This window comes from Monomorium pharaonis, chromosome 1 (assembly GCF_013373865.1).
Source record: "Monomorium pharaonis isolate MP-MQ-018 chromosome 1, ASM1337386v2, whole genome shotgun sequence".
Classification (NCBI taxonomy): Eukaryota; Metazoa; Arthropoda; class Insecta; order Hymenoptera; family Formicidae; genus Monomorium; species Monomorium pharaonis.
In genome coordinates, this window is record NC_050467.1 from 38,720,954 (window position 1) to 38,741,059 (window position 20,106).

Consider the following 20,106-nt stretch of genomic DNA (forward strand, 5'->3'; position numbering starts at 1 on the left):
ATTCGTGATCCTAATAATAATCTTAAACGTTGCTTGAAAATATTGCGAATACTCGTGATCCTTGTCAATTGATCGAGCGAGAAAGTAGCTACCATATCATGGAACGCTTTAACACCGCGCGTTGATTTACGTAGATTGGCGGATCGTAAGTCTGCAATTAAGATTTTATTTGGTCCGCCCGATATCTCGGCCGGCTTGCCGAAATGGATATTCATTGTAGTTAATTACGGGTTTGCAGCGAATTGGATTATTCCCTTGTGGATAGCGCGCTTCGCCCTACAGGGAGAGATACGTATCAACCGTGCGATTTTACTTCTCTATACATCGACGGCGCTCATGCATGTGTTTAATCCATCGAAATGTAGGACCGTTGGAGAGGGTAGCTAGAACGTAAAGCTGAAGTTGTGCCAAAGACTACACGAAGCGGTAATTTCGAGATTTGTACGGCGGTCGAGTTAGATTTGGTAGACCGACTCGATCCGTATTATCGTTCGAATCATCGCGCGAAGATCGATCTCGTCGAAGCGCTTTCGCGTAAATGTTTCGCGAAGGGAATACCTCACGTGTCGAGTTGCGAAGCTATTATTCCAACCGAAAGATATGTCAGAAACATTTGTTAGAATCGAATTTCTAATGAGGTTCAATATTCTCGCGCGGGAGACTTAAACGCTTCGCACACCCTTTCTCTCGCCCACCTTGCCGCCCTCCCCGCGCGGATATTATCGTCGGCGAAAAATAAAGGACAGACAAGGCGTCGATGACACACCCACGTACCGTACCACGGCGCGTCCAATTACATTATGCGCGGCAGACACATAAATACATGCGATACATATTACAAGAGAGGGCGAGAGCGCATGAGAGAGAGGTGTGGAACCTGGCGGCGGTGAACGCGCGCGCTCGCGCACGGTTGTAGGGCTTGAAAGAGGAACAAGAAAAAGGTGTCGGAGTCCGTTCTCACCGCGGGTGCCGCAATTTCTCTCCTGCTTCTTCTTCTTTTTGCGCCGTCGCTTGGTACGGCCGCCGGCGCCGATCTCGAGCTGCTGTTGCTGCCGCTCGGCCGAGCGCCGGAAGACGAGATGAGGCCGGCCGGCGGTTGTCGGGTCCCCGTAGACCGACGACGTGCGGGTACCGGCGCCTAAGTCGCCGCTCGTCGCCTCTTCGGCCGGCGACGTGCCGCGTTTTTCTTCCAGGGACACGGCGACTGGTTCCAGCCAGAACTCGCCGTGATCGCCGTGCAGCATACCTGCCTGAAACGCAAAACCGGGTCTCGTGTTACCCAAACACACGGATGACGTCTCCCGGCGATGCCAAATACGATACGAATGGGCTGTTTAGCTTGAAAGTGGCGCGTACGTCAGCTTGGAAGGCCCCCTGTTACCTTAACCCTTTGCGGCGAGTAAAAGTAAGGGCGAGAGAATGTTGTCTCGCTATTTTTAGGCTTCGCGTGTTATTTTACGTTTCGCGAATTAATAAAGAGGTGCACTTAATCAAGACTTCATGTACAAACTTGGAAAGCAGCCTACAAATGGCAGCACTGTGGTCTTTTACTTAGAAAATTGATTATATAAGATATACGTATCATGTATTTTTGAACATTTACGTCATCCGAAATGTCAACATATCGCGCCACGTCTAATTAAGCGTGGAAGTCACGTTTTATGCTAGAGCGAAACGAATCGCGATCTTCAACGTGGGAAGAACGGCGGGCGCAAGAAATGGTACTTGCGAGGGCGTATCTCTTCGCAACGAGCATTTGCCGACGGCGACGATATGCGGAAATATTAATGCGATATATGAGATTATAACGAACTTATGAAAGCAAAGCACGACTGAATTGATGGTGGCGCACATTCAGTACGATCGAGATATCTCTCTCTCTCTCTCTCTCCTATCTGGGTATTAATATTGTATAAGTATGTTCGCCTTAAGTACTTGGAAATTGAGTTTCTACCGAGTTGGTTTATATCAGCGTACGCTGCCGAGTATTATGCTTAGTTCCCATGAAGTGTAAGCGCTTCAACGTGTAAAAGGACACCGCTCGATATCGCTCGGCATCGCGAGAGCAGAGGGAACGTTAGTGCAAAGCTTATTGGAACTTGCCGCTCATTATTTCAACCATCAATCGCTATTTGACAGGAAACGGCGAGACCTGTCAGTGACCACAGGTGATTAATGCCGGAGCACAGCTACGGCGTGCTAATCTACAGCATGATCAACATCGATTCGCATTATTCTATTTCTTGTTACGAAGGTGTTAGAGTTCGGACCTCCGACGGCGCGTCAGGCGTCATGGAACAAGTATTCCGAAGGTCCATGCCATAAAAAGAAGGCAACAGGACGGTCTCGAAGGTAGAGAAGGTGAAGGCTTAGAAGCCGGGCCGGGATGACGTTTGCATATCCCGATTAGCTCTCGGAGTGAAACAATGTAAAGCTTTTACGAGGACCAAAGAAGAGGGCATGTAAATACGTACAGAATCTAAATACATATGAGTTGTCTTAACGCTTAATTGAACATTGTATTAAAATAACTTTTTCACAGCCAATTGTTAGGGAATGTTTAGTAATCAGAATTTTTCACCTTAATATTAACTATTTTATGTAATTTAGCTTATTTTACTGCATTACTATTAATAATATTAATACAGAATTTAATATTGTTTTCTATAAATAAAAACACGATATGGGAATATTCATAATTCTTTATAATCTGATAATATGAAAAAAGCGTGATTATGTATAGCCATGTTATTGTTTCGATAACCAATATCCATGTCGATACAAGAATATTTTATTAATAAAGTCAAAATTTGGGGCAAGTATCATGAATAAACGATAAAATTTCATAAACGATATGCTTAAAAATTCTATTTACGCTCGTATCAACTAGCATACATGTTGAAACTTAATAATCTAGACTGTTTTACACTGTATCGCCGAAATGCCATATTATCATCGTTGATGTCACGAGGCAGGTATTCTCGTGCTCCGGCGAAATAAAACGATCAACATGTGAAGCGACAGAGACGAGAGAAACGAGAAAGAGAGAATTAGAGAGAGAGAGAGAGAGAGAAAGGCGGTTAAAAGGGCTAAATATAGTCGGGCTGAGGTGGCGCTCACTATTTCGATTAGCCCTCGACGCAGACCGTGAAAAATCACGGCGCCAGACTCACAAAGGCGAGGAGGAGAAGGAGGAAGAAGAGAAGAAGAAAAAGAAGACGAAGAAGACACGGGGTCTCGTCGTCGAAGGATCTCAAAGCGAAAGAGATCCGGCCGTGACTTGGCTCGGCATGGGGCCTCGCGGCATTCTCGCCTCTACCATCTCTTTTTCCTCTTTCCCCTTTATTGTATCGTTTTGTTTTATTATGTGTACCTCTCTTTCTCTGGCTCCTTTTCTCTTTTTTTTTCTCTTTCTCTCTTATATGCCCACAAATTTTGATTGGCCATATAAGGAGTGATTTGTTACCGCGATTCGTTTTGATGACGATGGGCAGGACATTTCGTCGTTGACTTCGTTAACTTTATGGCCCCAAAAGAAGTTTGGAAAACGAATAGTCGTTAAATATCCTATTTTTATTCGGCTAACATAGCCGTCATTGTTCACTATTCCGAATATATTTGAAGGGAAGTCTATCTCTTTTTTTTTTTCAAGATTTATAAGGGGTTAATAATCATGATTTCCGTTGATTCTTTCGGAAGGATTTATTCACCGATTATACAGAGTACGCTCGAAAAAGACAAATATGACATCCGTAGATCGATCCGTGCGCTCTCAGCCGAAATGAAATAATTGGGAGTTATGGTGCATATGTTACTTGCACTCGCGCGATATTTCATCCTTTAGTCGAGGAAATCTCCGATATCCGCCAATCGGATTTAATTTAATAAATGCGACGAAGACTTCCATTTCGCTATCGGATTTTGTATTCAGAATGTTTCATGTAAATCAAAGTCTTTGCTAGTCTTCGGAAAAATTCAAATTATCGAAAATGTAATTCGTTGTACGATAAAAAAATACAAATAAAATCACATTGAAATCTTTAAATGTAAATAATAAAAGAAATAAGAAGTGCCATTTTTTAGTCAAAGCGAATCTTGATATATTTAACTAATTAATATTTTTATATCAATTAGCATTAATTTTAAATTTGACAATCTAATTAATTTGAGATCTAATTTCTAGTTTCAGTTTACGATTGCTACGTTTTAAATTTGACAACTATATCGGCAGGCAGTTTACGGAATCGAAAAATACACTTAATAATTGATATGAAAATATTAACCGTCAAAATTTGCTTCGAGGAATGACACTTCCTCTTGTTTCTTATTCACACGGCTTAATTATATTCACGACTTATTATATTTAAATAATAAAATAATAATATTGTCCGCGCGCAACAATATTAAAATATTTTTATCTTAGACGCGCGATTAAAATGTGTCAGTCATATACTTTCGCAGATCGTTACTGAGGACTCTAGAATACATACATATGAGAGAATACTGTCGAGAGAATCGATTCTACAAACTGTTACGCCGTTACTAGCTGAGAATTTGCTACCCCGGCTGAGCGTGGCTAATCGGCAAGTAAATATATCTGTATACTTGCACGACAGTTACCAGGAAGCTATTCGAGTATTTCTCTTTTTATTGGTGCGTATTGTATGGGCTAACGGCGAATGTATGCGATGCCGTCGTATATTGTGGGATTCGATTAATTCCGCATATCGACCGATAATTTACGGTGGTTTACGTTACAGCCGCGTCCTCCTCGACGAAGAGGGAATTTCTAGCGCGACAGTGTACGGCGAATCCGTATCTGTTGTACCACCTTTAATTGTCGCGAACACGCCAGTGTAAGATTTCGATTCGCACATATGAGATACCGAACAATTTTTAACGCGTCGTTAAATAATTACGCCAAACGCGATAGATCCATGAAGCGTACGCTTTCCCCTCTCGCGTCTGAATCGCGAGCGCTTGAATTATTAATCGACGTGCAACTCGTTGCGAACACGACCCATTCGACATAAATTACCAGTTCGCTAATCGTGCGACACACACCCGCACCGCCGACACGTAATCGATCGTGACGATTGCACAAATGTCGCGGGTAGGAGGAGTGCAAAATGGTGGCCGCACACACGTACGAAGAAAAAAAAAATCCGTCCTGCGAAAAGCTCTGTTCACGCGCGTCAACGTGGCAACGGTTGCCACGCGTTTCCCGAGAGAGAGCCGCAGACGCAACGAAGGCGAATTCGATTAGCATAAAATCGCGCCCAGGCAACACGATGTCGATCGCAAAAGCAAGCCGATCTCCCGTGTCGATCGACCGCGCGATGCCACGTCGCGCACCTCACGTTGCCACGCCGGTGATTGTTAAGGCGACTTTACTCTGCAAACTGGACGCACGCCGCCGCTGTATGTATAAATTATTATTGAACGACCAACGGGGAATACCGATGGGCGGTCGTAGCACCGAGACACGTCGACGCCCATGTTTAGCGGTCAACGAGGCCTACGGCCCAGGCTTTTACGACGCATATTTGCACCGACGTCTAAGCGCGTATTGGCTCCCCCGATGGCAATTGTTGCGCGCACGCGAATGCCAACCGCGCTCGCCGCTGACAACCGTAAAAGACGATTAGGCTTGCCTTGGTTGGCGAAGCCGATACCGATCTACCGCCGTTACGGGGGACTCGTTGATTATCGCGTGATCGCCGAAGGAAATTAATTATCGGAATCCGTGGAAATGCTTGACCTCGGTGTCAAACGGCTCGGTATTAACTAGAACTCTTGGCATCGTTCATAACGTTTTACGATACATAATCCTGGGTGGAATTTGTACAAAATATTTCCTCTACTTCTTTTCTTTCTCTCTTGCAATTTAATCTGATAAATGTAGATGTAAAACAAAATACAAAACAACTCTCTGTAGTAAATAATCACTAAAAGCGAATGTACGATGAAAAAAGTAAAGTACGTACTGCAGACTTGTTTCCAACCGCTAAAGTGAATTACACAATTAAAAGTATCTTTCAATTGCGATCAGTTAAATGACAAAATTCGATTGTTTGCAAATTCTCTTTTTATACTACGCAGCGAGAATTTTGTTTTATTATTAATTTGTAAATTAAAATTTGTTACGTGTATATGTGTGTATGCGTGTGTGTACTAGGTTTGTCCATTTTGTATTCCACACTCCAATTACAACGTCAGGAATTGTCATTTATACTATCATTCGAAAAAGTTTTGTTAGCGAATGTAAAATTCGTTAATATTTGATTACATATTTCCACGCCACCGAATTCAAAAGTTCCTTTTAAACGTTGCGTGTCTGATGCAGATTGGATCACGTCCCGAATATTATGACAGAAATTCCAATTCAATTATGCACCATTCCGTTAATTTATTTGATAGGCAATGCGTTCCCTGCATACGAGTTTGTTTTGTAAATACCAATTAATTCGGGAAAGTGCATTGCCTCATAGGTACCCGGGCATCGATTCCAGAAATTCGAATGATTCCACGTAAACGTACGCGAGAGCTTGCTCAAAATATGCTGCGCCTTGTTAGTACCGAGATTACCGGCTCCGCTATCGCAGTGGGAAAATTTAATAACGCGCCAATAAATTATTGTAAATGCCGTCGCCGCGTATTGTACGATAATCATGCGAGAGGTCGCCAATGACATCAGACTTTGTATCCGGCGAGTTATCGCCGTGCAATCGAATCCGAGAGACGCGTAAGCCATCATGGGTGTGTTCCGCTGTCACAGCGCCATAATGCCGCGGGGAGAAACGAGCAAGGTTAAATCGGGGATACGAAGCAATGGGATTATGTTCGGGCGGAGCGAGACGCGCGTGATTCTTCTTTTGAGATCTTTCGAGCTATGTCACCGCACTGAAGCAACGTAGAGCTGGAGATCTCTCTGTTCCCCCGTTGCCCGCTTCCGTAAAAGTTCTCCAGTCTGTCCCTCGATGTTCCTCATTGTCGCCGGAAACAGAAACGTAAGTTGCCTGTTTTAGCTACGTATCCGCGGTGGTTAACTTTTTGTTGCTGGAAATAAGTTTCCGCAACTTACTGCAGCCACCAGATCAACAAAGTTACGTGTTTTAGCGACGGGGCGTGACAGAATGTCTAGACTCAACAAGCAAAACAAGTTCTAGAAACTCTGAATATTGCCTACGTTTCCTTTGATCTTACTTGTTGCCTATATTTCCTTTGATTTTATCGTTTCTACGTAGAAACATGTGGAAACATGCAATTTATATTTCTGTTTCTATGGCGATAATGAGGAACATTGAGAAACATGAATACTAAAACTTTTACGAAAATAGATAGAACAGAAGCACAAATGTTGCTCTATGTTGCTTCGGTGTGGACATAGTGTTGAATGAGACAAAGTCGCTCATTTCCAGCAATAAGGCGACAAAAAGTTCAATGTTGCTTTGGTGGAGACGTAGGCTTTAGACCTTTAGATGAACGCGACGGACGCCGAGCTACGCCAGTATGCGCGGAATCCGTTTCAAGATGGACATTCGTGAGATTAACGGCATCGAGGAGGCTCTCTTCGTGGAAAACGTGGATTTTCATCTTCGTTCCTTTATCATTTTACGCCTTTCCGTTCCCGGTTGCACTGTCGCGCCGTAAAAAAATTCGACGACGATGACGGTGGGAATATTTCCCGTGAGAACTCTTCAAGCAGGACACGCATAACAGTTTAAACGCGTTAATAGTTGTACGTGTCAATTGATGTTTTATGAGGAATGCCGCGAGGAAGATGCGCGCCATGGATATCGCGATTATCGAGGCACTCGAAGTTCGGGCTTAATCTCCTCGAGATGTACGATTCCGTCGGTTCTCCTGGAGTATTATTCCGCGCTACGTGCGAATTAGGCGGTGCGAAGTAATGCCTCCCGTTACTACAATCCCGCTTAGATCCGACAGTTCATCGTGGAGAGCAAGATAACGGATTTTCCAGACTACCAGAGAGAGAGAGAAAGAGAAAGAGAGAGAATTAGGACGGAATATCGTGTTCTTCGACACACGCCGAGGATAAAACCGGATGTCCGACCGGGAGAGATAAGAAAAAAGAATTCGGCCGAGGGCGAAAAGACTATGATTCCGATGACGATAAATGCTTCCTGCGAGGGGGAAAACGTGATTTATACCGTCATTAGAATAGTCGCCCCCAACACTTCCCGTGTAGGTGGTACATAATGATGGCTACTGCGCGCGTATAGGTGCGTGTGTGTACGCGCGCCGGTTCTGGTTCGTTTTCCATGGCAGGCAGGAGATGCCGACTGGAAAAAAGGAGCCCGCGCTCCGACGATTACCACGTCCATAAACACCCAGTTCCTAACGGTTATGGTGCATCTTGGTGAAACCTGGCGAGATTAAGTGAGCTTACACACTCGCCGTATGTCTCCGCTAATTGGAACAGCTAGAAATAACCAACACATATGAAACGGCCGATCGTTGAACGTCGGTTAAGCAATACCGGATTAGTAATAATCGTAACGTGTAATCGTACGAGGGAAATCGGCTTGAATACTTTTTACGTGATTAGATGCTGTGTATGGTATATTGCTTATCTCATTTTATGTTTGAAAGGTGCTGCGATCGACAGGTCGGCGATACAAAAGCGAGGTAGAGCTCCATTATATGGTACCTGGAAGATCTGTCGAGCTCGTGTGTGTTTGGGAAACGGGCTCGCGAATTAAGCGATCGCGTCATTTATCACGAAATCGAGCTTTTTACCGCAGCCCTCTTTACACCGGGTGCTTCTCGAGTCTCTACGGGGTGTTATCCGCAGATATTGCGGAATATATACCTATCTCTCCTACCTCTCGCGCAATAAAACGCCCGCGACCTTAATCGCTTTATCATTTTTTCTCCCCCTCTCCACGTCTAAAAGACACAAAACCGAGTGGCCCATTAAACGCTAATTGCCGAAAGTAATAAGGGATCATCATCGTCCCGCTTAGATCCGACGAAATAGATACGCATTGATCGAACGGAGGAGCAGCCTCGCCGTTGATTACCTATTACCAGTAATTATATGTTAAACCGCGTATATACGTGATCGCGTACGAGCGGGGCGCTCATAGACCCGCTGGAGAACCTGTTCCCCTACCGGAGAGAACTGATTCGAATCGGCCGCGTATGCTCGCGCGGTGCCGAGCCATATTCACGCCTCCTAGCCTTTCGCTACCGGGGAGAGAGACGTAAATATTTTCCGCGGTTTGCAGCATTGCAGCGCATTATGTCGGACTCTCCCGCGGCCATGATTCTTTTACCGGGGGGGCACCAATCGTATTTCAATTTTCCATTCTACGGGACACATTCGCGCGCGGGCGCGAGAAAAAGGCCGGCGGCCGTTTCTCGGATTGCATTCGTTCGGGCTCGGGGCCCCGTATTCCATATACCTATGTACGTATAGCGAATAAAGCCGATATCTCTCGGCGCGGTCGCCTGTCATTGGCGCCGCAATAACGATCATTCTAGATTCTTTGCCCCCCCCCCCCCCACGGTCCCCCACGGTGACAAATCGCTCTTTGTTGCGAAAGCGGAATTAATTGACCTATTGATTTATTACGGCCCCCTTTGTGCGCCAGGTTTCACTTCTACGCGCCGCGACTAGCCGGCGATATTTCGCTTTTTCGTAGAACACCGACGCCTTTAGCTGACGGGGTTGATGATAAATCGGTTTGGGTGTGCTGATTGCTATCAACGGGGCTCCGCCGGAGATCGGTACATATATGCATTAATTGCCGGTATTAATAGCAATAGAATGACGAACGGGGAGAAAACTATTTTGGCCCGATGAGGCGACGATTCGATCTCGCCGTGAGTTTATCCGATAAACCGGTACATACATATTTCCGGGACGCGGTGAGCTGTTAAATTAAAGCGCGACGCTGATAATGAGAGTGCCACGTTGATCGTTTACTCACGGTGCACAGGTTGCGTCTATGTCGGTTGTAAAGAAGATATATGACGGCGATATATTACCGCCGCGCGAATTATTGACACGACTCTGTGTGTTGCTGATACAGTAACCGTCTTGCCAAATGCGGTAACGGGTGGCAATCCGTTATTGCAGGGATATCTCTATGCGAGAGCGGTAAAACATTACCCGTACGAAATTGTAACAAGCGAAATTGTTACTCGGATAGATCCTTTTCGTAACGAGATAACACGTCGATGGGAACAATTCAGCTTTCATAAAAAATTAATGCAACTTCTTCGCCGGGGGTACCATTTCAATTATATCTGGCCCTGCTCCGTTGATAAATTCGAACGGAAAGTGCCGTCGCTAAAGACTGAGTTTGTAATGTTTTCGCGATACCGCTTGTATTTCAATTCCTCGTCCATTGGGACGTTTCTGGGTAACCGCGGAATAATTCATCGGGACAGTCTTCAAGGAGTTGTTTCGAACTCGGTCTCAACGGATCGTGAGTAATGTGCGGTAGGAGCCGATATTTCTTGCCGCCGGCTGTCGCGCTGCGCCTCGCAATAACAATTATTTTCCACGACTCTTTTTTTTTTATATATATATACAGCAACACAACTTGGGAATTGGCGGGAGTAACGGAAAGCGCGGAAAAGCGGAATTGATGGAGTGCCTGGGAATGCCAGCCGTGCGCGCCGCGATTTATTTTGTGCAACGAGCGGAAGATATTTGCTCATTACCCGGATAGAACGTTTCCGAATAGATAACGTTGACATCGCGATCGATCGATCACGGGATTTGTACGAGCACGTCGCAGAATATTTGCATCGGAAGCATTTCCTTAAAGAATTTTGAAACGTACCCTATTCTGCGAAGAGTTGAAACTGTAACATAATTATTTCGAACTAAAAATTCCCAGAATTATTTTCAAATTTAGACTCAATTACTGAGATAAAAATTAAACGTTTTTCTCATCTATTTTTTATTGAAATGTCACAACTGAAAGTAAACTTTACACTTTGGTTACTGTAAGTATATGAGAATATAATCATTTGAAGGCTATTATAATAAAGTAACAATGTGATAACAATCTCGAGAGAACTGGCGATACATTTAATTTTAATATCTATAAATTTATGTACAGAGGGAGGAAGAGATCAGATGGCGATAGCAATCATAGTTCTTGCGAGCAATCAAGCGAGCGCATAAAATGCGATGCCATTATTGCATTCGTTTACGATATGGCGATTTGTGACGAAACTAATTGCGCAAGGAACGACCGCTTCCCTCGTTCAAGTATAATAATGACTTATATGTAAGTGGCGTTCATTGAAGAAGAGTCACGCGATAAGATGCATGTCTGCGGTGCATTTTGCAGTCGCCGTGACTGGAACCTATCGGTTCTCGCGATCGTTCTTGGAAATTTAATAGACACGTCCCGTCGTAGTATCCTTGATACTCCATCGCCCGATGATACCACCTCGTATTCTCGCGCCTATAGAGAGTTTCGTGCGCCTGGGTTAAAGATAAGCGAAGGATCCGCTTCTTGAAGAGCTCTTGCAAGGGTAAAATTCACCCTGTTTGTCCCGCAGACCGGAAATCCTTGTCCGTCGTCGTAAAAGAAAGCTCGGCTGTGCCCCTGATAAAATTTCCGTGCGGAAAACGATTTAGAACGGTACCTATGGTTCGCGAACGTATGGCCGTAGAGGTTTATCAACAAGACCGCGGCGACATTCGCCCGCGATCGTGGTAAAAGAACGAGCTGGCGGAAGATAAAATTAATTACAATACACGTTTTACTCCCTCCCAGTGGAAAGGGTAACATAGTGGGCGAGATATCGCGAGAACGATTGCCATGCAGATAACGTGAATGTCAGATGGTGAATTTTAAACCCGCCATGAAATACTTAAATAAAATTTCAATTCCGTTCACGTTAAAGAAAGTGAGGTATTAATGGCAATACGGAAATAATAAAACTGTATCTCTCCAGAGAAACTAATTGTAGAAGAATTTTGTTATATTTTAATCGAATAGCATTTAATTTAGAAAAACACAAATTGTAAAAATATATAAATATTATAAGTATTTAATTACATTCAATAATCGGCAATAATTACTACATTGAAAGAAACAGAAACAATCAGAAGCAAATATTACTTGTGATATTTTCTTCGATATTTTAAGGTTATAAAAAAAAATTTGATTGTGATAACGGAATATATATTTCTGTGAAGTATATCTGATTTTTTTTTTTTATTAACTAATTTAACTGCTAGAAATAAAATTTTATTTTGTCGTATTTAAATAAAGTTTTATTTCGCTGAAGAATAAATTTATATCCCACAAATATATTTTTAAGTATCTCTCTCGATGTATCGGAAAAGAAATTAAGTATCCATTGTTTATCGAACTATATGACCGAGAAATAATACGATGCGATTCGAAACTATGTGATCTGACTTTGGTATGCAATCGGTGTTTGGAATGCCGTAAAGGATGATCATAGTTAGATTCAATTCTAATTCACGTTATGCCGCCACAATGGAGGCTACACTGGAGGATTGACCCACGGGAATAAGGCCATTACCGGGCAAGCCTGGAATTACTGAACATTATGTATCGGTGCCAATTATATTTGGCCTCTTGTATACAAGTATACGTGTATATGCGCGTGTACAATCGCAACGATATAACACCGCAAGAGCCGAGGTGATTGCTTCGTTTACACTACGTGCAAATTCGCGGAGATCCGTGAAACAGGTGACACGGCATCCCGATCAGATCATCGCCAATTACGACGACTGCTTACAGCACTGCATGCGATTCAATGAGTATTACACGTTTCGCAATTAGAGTAACAGGAAATATCCGTTCAAATATTCTTCGCCTAGTAGTATCATTTACGGCACGGCATAGTATTTCGTATTATTTACAATTCAGTAATCCGAGAATCAAATAATCCGATAGTTGAGCGTGAGCGTATAATCTACATTCGTCGAAACTTATATCGAAATATTCATCATAATTTGTAATTTGAACTTTAATGATATACATTTCATGCATTTGCGTGACCTCTTTTTAAGTATCAATTAAAAAATATTAATATATGTCATATGACACGAAATATTTAGTCTCCTTCGCATAACGCAATGTATTAATTTTACATTCTTATGGGAGAAAAGAAATATCGTCATTTGATCTTTGCACTCACGATGGAGAAGCTGAAGCTGTTTATCAACATAAAATTGGTGATTCAGTCACTATAAAAATTTAAGGGACATTTAATCTTGGATTTAAGTCAATGCGGCTTATATGATCCGTCGCTAAATAGGGTCTTAAGCTTCGCGTAAAAGTCGAACGTGAGTGGCACGAGTAGGCTCGAGTTTTATAGCGGCTACGCGTCGAAAAGCCATCTCCTCTCGGGCATATCGCGGGAGGCATACACGCGTGCCTCTGCGCCGCGGATTTTATGGCCCAATAAAAACGAGTATCACTCCTGAGAGGTGTAGGTACGCTACGTGTAGGGCCACGGTAAACAGCAGTTGCGCGTGTAAAATATCAAGTAGCTTGTACACGTTGAAATCAGACGTTCCGCCAGTCGACGACAATATATGCGTTATTATACAGAGATTTGTTTGTTATTACGTAGAGAATTTCCCGTTTCCTCGTGTTTAGTATTCAGTTACGTGGTGCCTCGCCTGCAGGAGTGGTTTCGCTGCCGCGAATCTTTATCTTTCAAATAGAGAAAATCCGAGTTAATTTTCCCATTGCGCGCGTACCTCCAGCGCATCCGGGGTAGGAAAGCGGATTTGCCCGTGCTCCACCCCCGGGGCTGCAGCGATATCTCGCCTGCCGCGCGACCTAGGCCCACGCCGCACGGTACTGGGGTGCGAGGCGCCACGATTTCGCGAAATTTCGTATCCCTGTAATATACACGCCCGGTGGGGTCGATTACTGCGGCTGTTCGTTGCAGTTTCACGAGACTCCCGGAGAAAATTGAGCAATTATACGGTATTGCGTGAGAACCGAGCGTCCATAAGGGCGAGCTCCGCCAATAGGTCCGCGTTGTTCGGTCGATGGGACACTCAGGGCCGATGTCAGAACCTTCGTAAGTATGTGTGTGTGTGTGTGTATGTATGGCTGTATGCGCGCGGCATTGTTATATACGTGCGAGATGCACTTCGCGATGCTCATGTGCGCGTACGTGGACAACGACTAGGTGTGCCGTCATAAATCTGCCACGCCGTGGCAAATTAAATCATTATCTGGGAGCTATGAACAAATTGCGCTGATGCATGCTTTACGGGCTCTTATACTTCCTTCATATACCTTCATGTATTGTGCCGGCGCTTCTTCCCCTTTTGTTATCCCCCCCCTCCCCGCCCTCCTCCCTTCACCGCCCTCGCATTCCTCCGTTCGCTCTTTATACGCCATTACCGCGATTTTACGCGCGTTCGCGCGCTGGAAACTCCGCGCGAGTGTATTCTCTTCTTGCGACTCGCGCGGCGGTTTGCAGTTATAGCGCGCGTAGACTAATACACATAAATTTCAGCCGAGGATGATGATAAAAAGGCTGCGGCCGTGGCAACTCGGTGAGAGATCGTGCGATGTTTTGCGTCGAACTTTGCGTTAGAAAATTTTCAACTTTCCGCGGCGTATAATCTTTGTTATATTTGGCGCGCGGCCTCCCGAGTATTTTAGAAGCGTGCAACGCACGCAATGAACGTATATTTCGCTTAAAAAGTATCGTGGAAGCGGAGAAGTTGCAAACAGAGTAGAAATTTAATTTGAACTCGAAATGTGCGAATCAAGATTTCTTTTAATAAATCGAATTTAATTAGACCGAATCGAGTCGGTGGAACATGGCTTTTAATTAACATCATAATTATCATTAGGTTGAAGTTTTATATCTAGATAATATATATAAAAAATTTTTTCTACAGAAGAAAAATATAATATTGATTACATGATACAAAATCACTTTAAACTAAATGATTTTATAGCATTGTGATTCGTATTCGAATAATTAGCACATCTCTAATTGGAGTTTCAAGAGAATTGTAAATTATCGTTCTATTTGACGTCTTAAATTAGAGAATTACACATTCATGTCTATCATGCGGTACGTTCATTTGCATAACAATGGATTTCGCATTATATACACGAATACAATGTAATTCATCGATCCCCATCGAAATCGCATGCCAATAATGTAAATGGCACACCACTGGAAAACACTTTTTTGGAAACACGTTTACCACGAGAGAGCTCTTGTCCAATTGAATTCTCATTCCGATAGTTCCGGTTCACTTCGTCGCGACATTGACAAAAGAAGTGCATTTCAGATACGCGATAAATCACCCCTGAAAAATTGGCTCGCACGCCACAGTCAAGCTATACGACCCGATTTCGTTCAAATCGTACGAGTTGTTGGCTAGACGTATGCCGTCAGCTAGACGGCCATTCATTCATCGATAATGATTGATTTTTGGGGCCCAAAAAATAAAGAAACGACGATCTTGTCTTTTTAACGAGGTACATTTTCTTCTTTCATGTCACACTGTTTTCGAGTCGCAACGTATAATTCGCTGCAACTCGTAGATTTGTCGTACAACAGCGAGAGAGAAAGAAAAAAAAGAAAGAAGGAGAGATAAAGACAAGCATGCATAATATGATTGATTTAGAATCACTGTGGAGATCGTAGTGAAAAGATCTAACGAGCTGAAGCACGTTTCGTTGCCATGGGATCGTAAGGGCGATAGGTTGTGAATGCTCTCGGTTATTCGCGAGTAAAATAACGTGAGCTGATTATTTGCTCGATATATCAGCTGTCGCTCTTACAATTCTGCGAACGCGTGACATTCTCTTTCAGAGACATAGAAGAATTCTATCGCGTTAACTTCGGTCACCTCTACGCGAGCACAACCGAGCGGATAATATACGATCCTGATTGCAACTCGTATGTCCAACAGTTTGTAATTCAACCGGTGGAAATCTCGCATTCGATTCTCGCTTCTTATATATATCGAACAGTTGCATTGACAGTCGTTGACAGTACAGATCTTATCTCTCGTTATGCTCTTCGCACGTCTCGGAATCGCGACGAATAGTGAATTAATGCACGCCAGGAGCAACAGGGAGCTTGATCTCAGTCTACAAATTGCAGCTGACAATTCAATCGCGTTTGCCAATGTTATGTCACACCAGAGTTTGCTTGCTTCGTTTAGCTTCTAATGCGATTCGACATCTTAAATCGGTATGCAAGTGATCTTTGCGAGATTTACGATATAATCAGCTTCAATTTACAAACTACAAGTTTAAAAGATTAAAATGTAAGAAAGTTAAAATCAGTTTTATGTAATTTGTTTTATAATTCTCTTTTTCTGTGCAAAATAGTATTAAATATTTCAATACTAAGTTTTAGTAAATTAATAAATGACAATTGTATATCAGAACACGCAACAATTACACTGGAAGAGTCCCTCGTAAATTTCAGAACGATTGCGAACGCGATGCGAATATCGCGGTTTGTGTAAATACGCGACCTATTGGAAAATCGAAAGTGTAACTCACCAGACCATCGCAGGCGGACAGAGCGACGCGGGAATTCCGATGGCCCTTAATGAATCCTCGATAATGACATTTGCTGCCATGACTTTTCGCCGGGCTGCGGACGTGCACATCTCGCTTCCGTCTTTCGACGACCATTGCACGGCCGATGAAGTTGTCGACCGCTGTCAGCTCGAGATGGTACTCGTTACCGGCCACCGCCACTCGATAATGAACGACTGGCCCGTCTTCGTGATGATGATGAGTAACATTTTCCGAGATGAAATCGCCTAAGTGATTCACCTTCCGTGGTATTACGATCTCGTGATCGTGCAAATGTTCCTGCAGGGTGTATATCCCTGAAAATGTAAAAGAGCTGACTATAGATGAGAAAGTCTGCAATCTGTACCTGTCGCAATGTCTTCTTACGACACTTTCAAGAACCGAATTACATAAAGCTAATCTTTGAGGAAAAAGTGGCAAATTGAATTTCAGTGTGATAAGAATACATGAAGAGAGAATTTTTTTTTAGAATTTATCCCAAAGCCATGATAATCGTGAGACAACATGGAGAAGAATTTTGCTGTAATTGTAGCAAAATTTAACCAAACTGTTTTAAAATAATTAGTTGAATATTAGACTTATATGTGAATAAACAAGAAATAAAAATAAATTTTTTTAAATATTTTTCGGTCGAAGCAAATTTCAATGCTTAATAATAATTTTATTTGCATATTAATTATTTTTATATATCTTTCTACTGTTTTTTTATGGAATAGTTTCGTTAAATTTTATTAAAATTTTACTAAACTAGTCTAAACTTACAGAAAAATTCTTCGAAGTCCATATTGTCTCACGATTACTATGGTTTTTAGTATAAGTTTAAAGAGAAAATTCTCTCGTTGTACAAAATATCATTGATTCTATTTAATTCTATTTAACACTATTTTTAATTGCGCGTAAATTTTCATTTTATTTTGTCAAACATATACCATACTTATTGAGTGTTTATTGCTTTGAATTTCGCTCAAGCAATAAAAAGCGAAGTGTTTGTTATATTACGCAAGTAAACAGATACATAAAAGTCAAATCACACACAGATACAAGGCGATAAAATTCGGTGAGGATCAGGAAATGAAAAGCGGCCGAACCTTTGTGATACATGCGACAGTAACGCGCCATAAATCCGCTGTAATAATTTGCGATTGATTTAGCGTGCCCGCTGGCGCGCTTAGAAAGGTGCCGCTTACTACGTTCGATTAACGCCCTCGTTAAGCACCGCCATCGCCGTTGAGATAGATGAATACGAGTCGGCCGGTCGGGTTTCTTCGACACGCCTAATCCCTCATTGTGACGGTTCCAGGAGATCGTTTCGGAGAACGACAAATCCTCCAGCTTGATGTAAGATCGCGTCTCCCGCTGATGTGTCTCAGAACGAACAATCCTAAATTTCTCGCGTAAATTACGAGATACTTGAGAACGACTAACCGATATCGAGGAGGGAGGGAGATATTCACCGCTGTAATGTGACAATGGCTAACTGTTGTTGTAGGTCGTACGTATCCGCTCGCGGCAATTTATTTCGCAATGAAACTTCGATTTTTCATTCTCTCATTCTCGAGAAATTGACTCGAGGTCAAGTTGCGCTTTGAGCGATACGACAAATCGTGGCATCACTTGCCACGAGCGTATCGATTCTGTTGTCTTGACTATTGTTACTGATGATCTAACGCTTAATGGAATAATTGTAGTTAACCTCTGTTCATGGTGAATGGAAAGAAAAGCATGCAGTCAAGAACGCAGACGCGGTTCAACTACGGTAATATGTCTTCATATAAAAGTTGTTTCTGACTGCGCCGTTATGGTCCCGTCTGCATGTCAGTGACAGGCATTAACTACGGAAAATGCCTCTTTGGTTTTGACCTATTTCTTATATTTTTCTGAAGCTAAAAGTCAATTTAATTTTTCAAAAATTGGAGATGTTATAACTAGATGAAACAATATAATTTATCTTCATGATACTAATTATTAAATAAAGAGAAAGTCATGTACATTTGTTCATGCGTAAGGAAATAAAAAAAAGGTGATTGTAAAGTCCAAATGTTGATTGGCTTGACCAAGAATTATTGCGTAAATTGAATGAATTAAAATCCAAGTATATATTCTTCGATCTTAGATGATTAATTTATTAAATATAACGAGAGTTTGAGAGATGATTTTATTGAACGCAAACGTTTTCATGCGTCTTACGTAATCTCGTGAAATCTCGCACGACATTACGGTTGAAACGTAGGTGTACATCATTGGCGTGCACTGCTCTCGGCAGTCTGTGCCTAATAGTTTCTGCAGTTAATGATTTTCTCGTGATCGCTATAGAGTCTCGGCTGCTCCGCAAAGCGTTTGTTGTGCCGCTAATGTTCCATACGAATGCAAAATGCAGGTAAGGTTTTCTACCTTACAGTAGTGATAGTTACTGCTGTAATGATTTACGCTATTTATCATTAATTTCTTTATATTAATATTAAATAGCAATTGGTCTTGAATAACTCATCTTCTCTGACGCAATATTACTCGTCTGCCACACGTAGATGCGTAAGAGAGCATCATTCATCTAATTCGGCTTATTACTCGCAATGTTTGAAATCTCTTCGAAATTCCGACGTTCGTTTAAGCAATAGATGTGATATATATTCGCGCCTCCGATTATGACACATTGCGTCGCGATATAGAGTTGTTAAGGCGAACGAAAGCATTAACGTTGCGTTACATTTGTTTTCAAAGTTTTATCTTTAGCTTTTGTTCAAGAAATACTATCCAAAGACAAAGTGGTACACCCGATTTATTGGTGATCTTCCTCTGTGCGACAATGATGCAACATGTTATCTACAGACCTTGTTTTGGGAAAATTGATAATTACCGGTAATCTCATTAAAATACGTGACTGCTAATTATGTCGTACGGTCGTGGCTCTCTAATTTTATCTTGTTGCATCGCGAAGCGTCTCTCACGTTAGTTCAAGGGACTAGACACGAGGCTCTGGAACCGATCTATCCGCTTTGCATGGCTCGACGGCGATCGCTAAGAGGCGGTTAGATAGGCAGATAAACAGGACGAGAGAGAGAGAGAGGGGAAGGGAGGGGAAGAGAAAGACAGGTGCCGTCTAGTACAGGTAGTTGAACGGTGTGTAATCATCATTATCCCATTATCATTAAAGTTGGAAAAATGGCGGGGCGACCAATAGACGAGCACGTCCAGCTAGTCGGGGTTAACTACAGGTGGGGACCGTTGGATGGAGATACTCGGACCTCCCATACAGGCTGTACCTACTGTAAACGTCTCTACAGGCACGATCGCGGCCGTTCGTATGCCATACGTACGAACTGTGCCACTACTACGGCTCGTCTAATTGCGTATAATTGATGATGCGCGCTGTCCCGGGTTAACATAATTATACGCGACTTATGCAGCGAGTTATTAATTGGCCGCACTTACCTGCCGACAATTAACCTTCCGGCGGTCGTGTACAGAACGGAGTAAGTAAATGAGAACGTACTTCTCGCTGGGCCATAGATAATAATTATGTATTTTATCTCATTTA

At 42.7% G+C, this 20,106-nt stretch overlaps 1 protein-coding gene across 4 annotated transcripts in view; it reads right to left on the reverse strand.

The window, feature by feature from the left end:
* The window catches only part of LOC105837738 (A disintegrin and metalloproteinase with thrombospondin motifs 7), a 118,314-nt gene that overhangs the window by 6,370 nt on the left and 91,838 nt on the right, over positions 1-20,106 (reverse strand). For all 4 annotated transcript variants that reach the window (XM_036285840.1, XM_036285847.1, XM_036285836.1 and 1 more), the window contains 2 exons: positions 16,533-16,867; positions 962-1,250 (listed from right to left, as the gene is read on the reverse strand). In XM_036285840.1, coding sequence (XP_036141733.1) covers positions 962-1,250; positions 16,533-16,867 — 624 coding nt within the window. The remainder of the gene's footprint in view (positions 1-961; positions 1,251-16,532; positions 16,868-20,106) is intronic.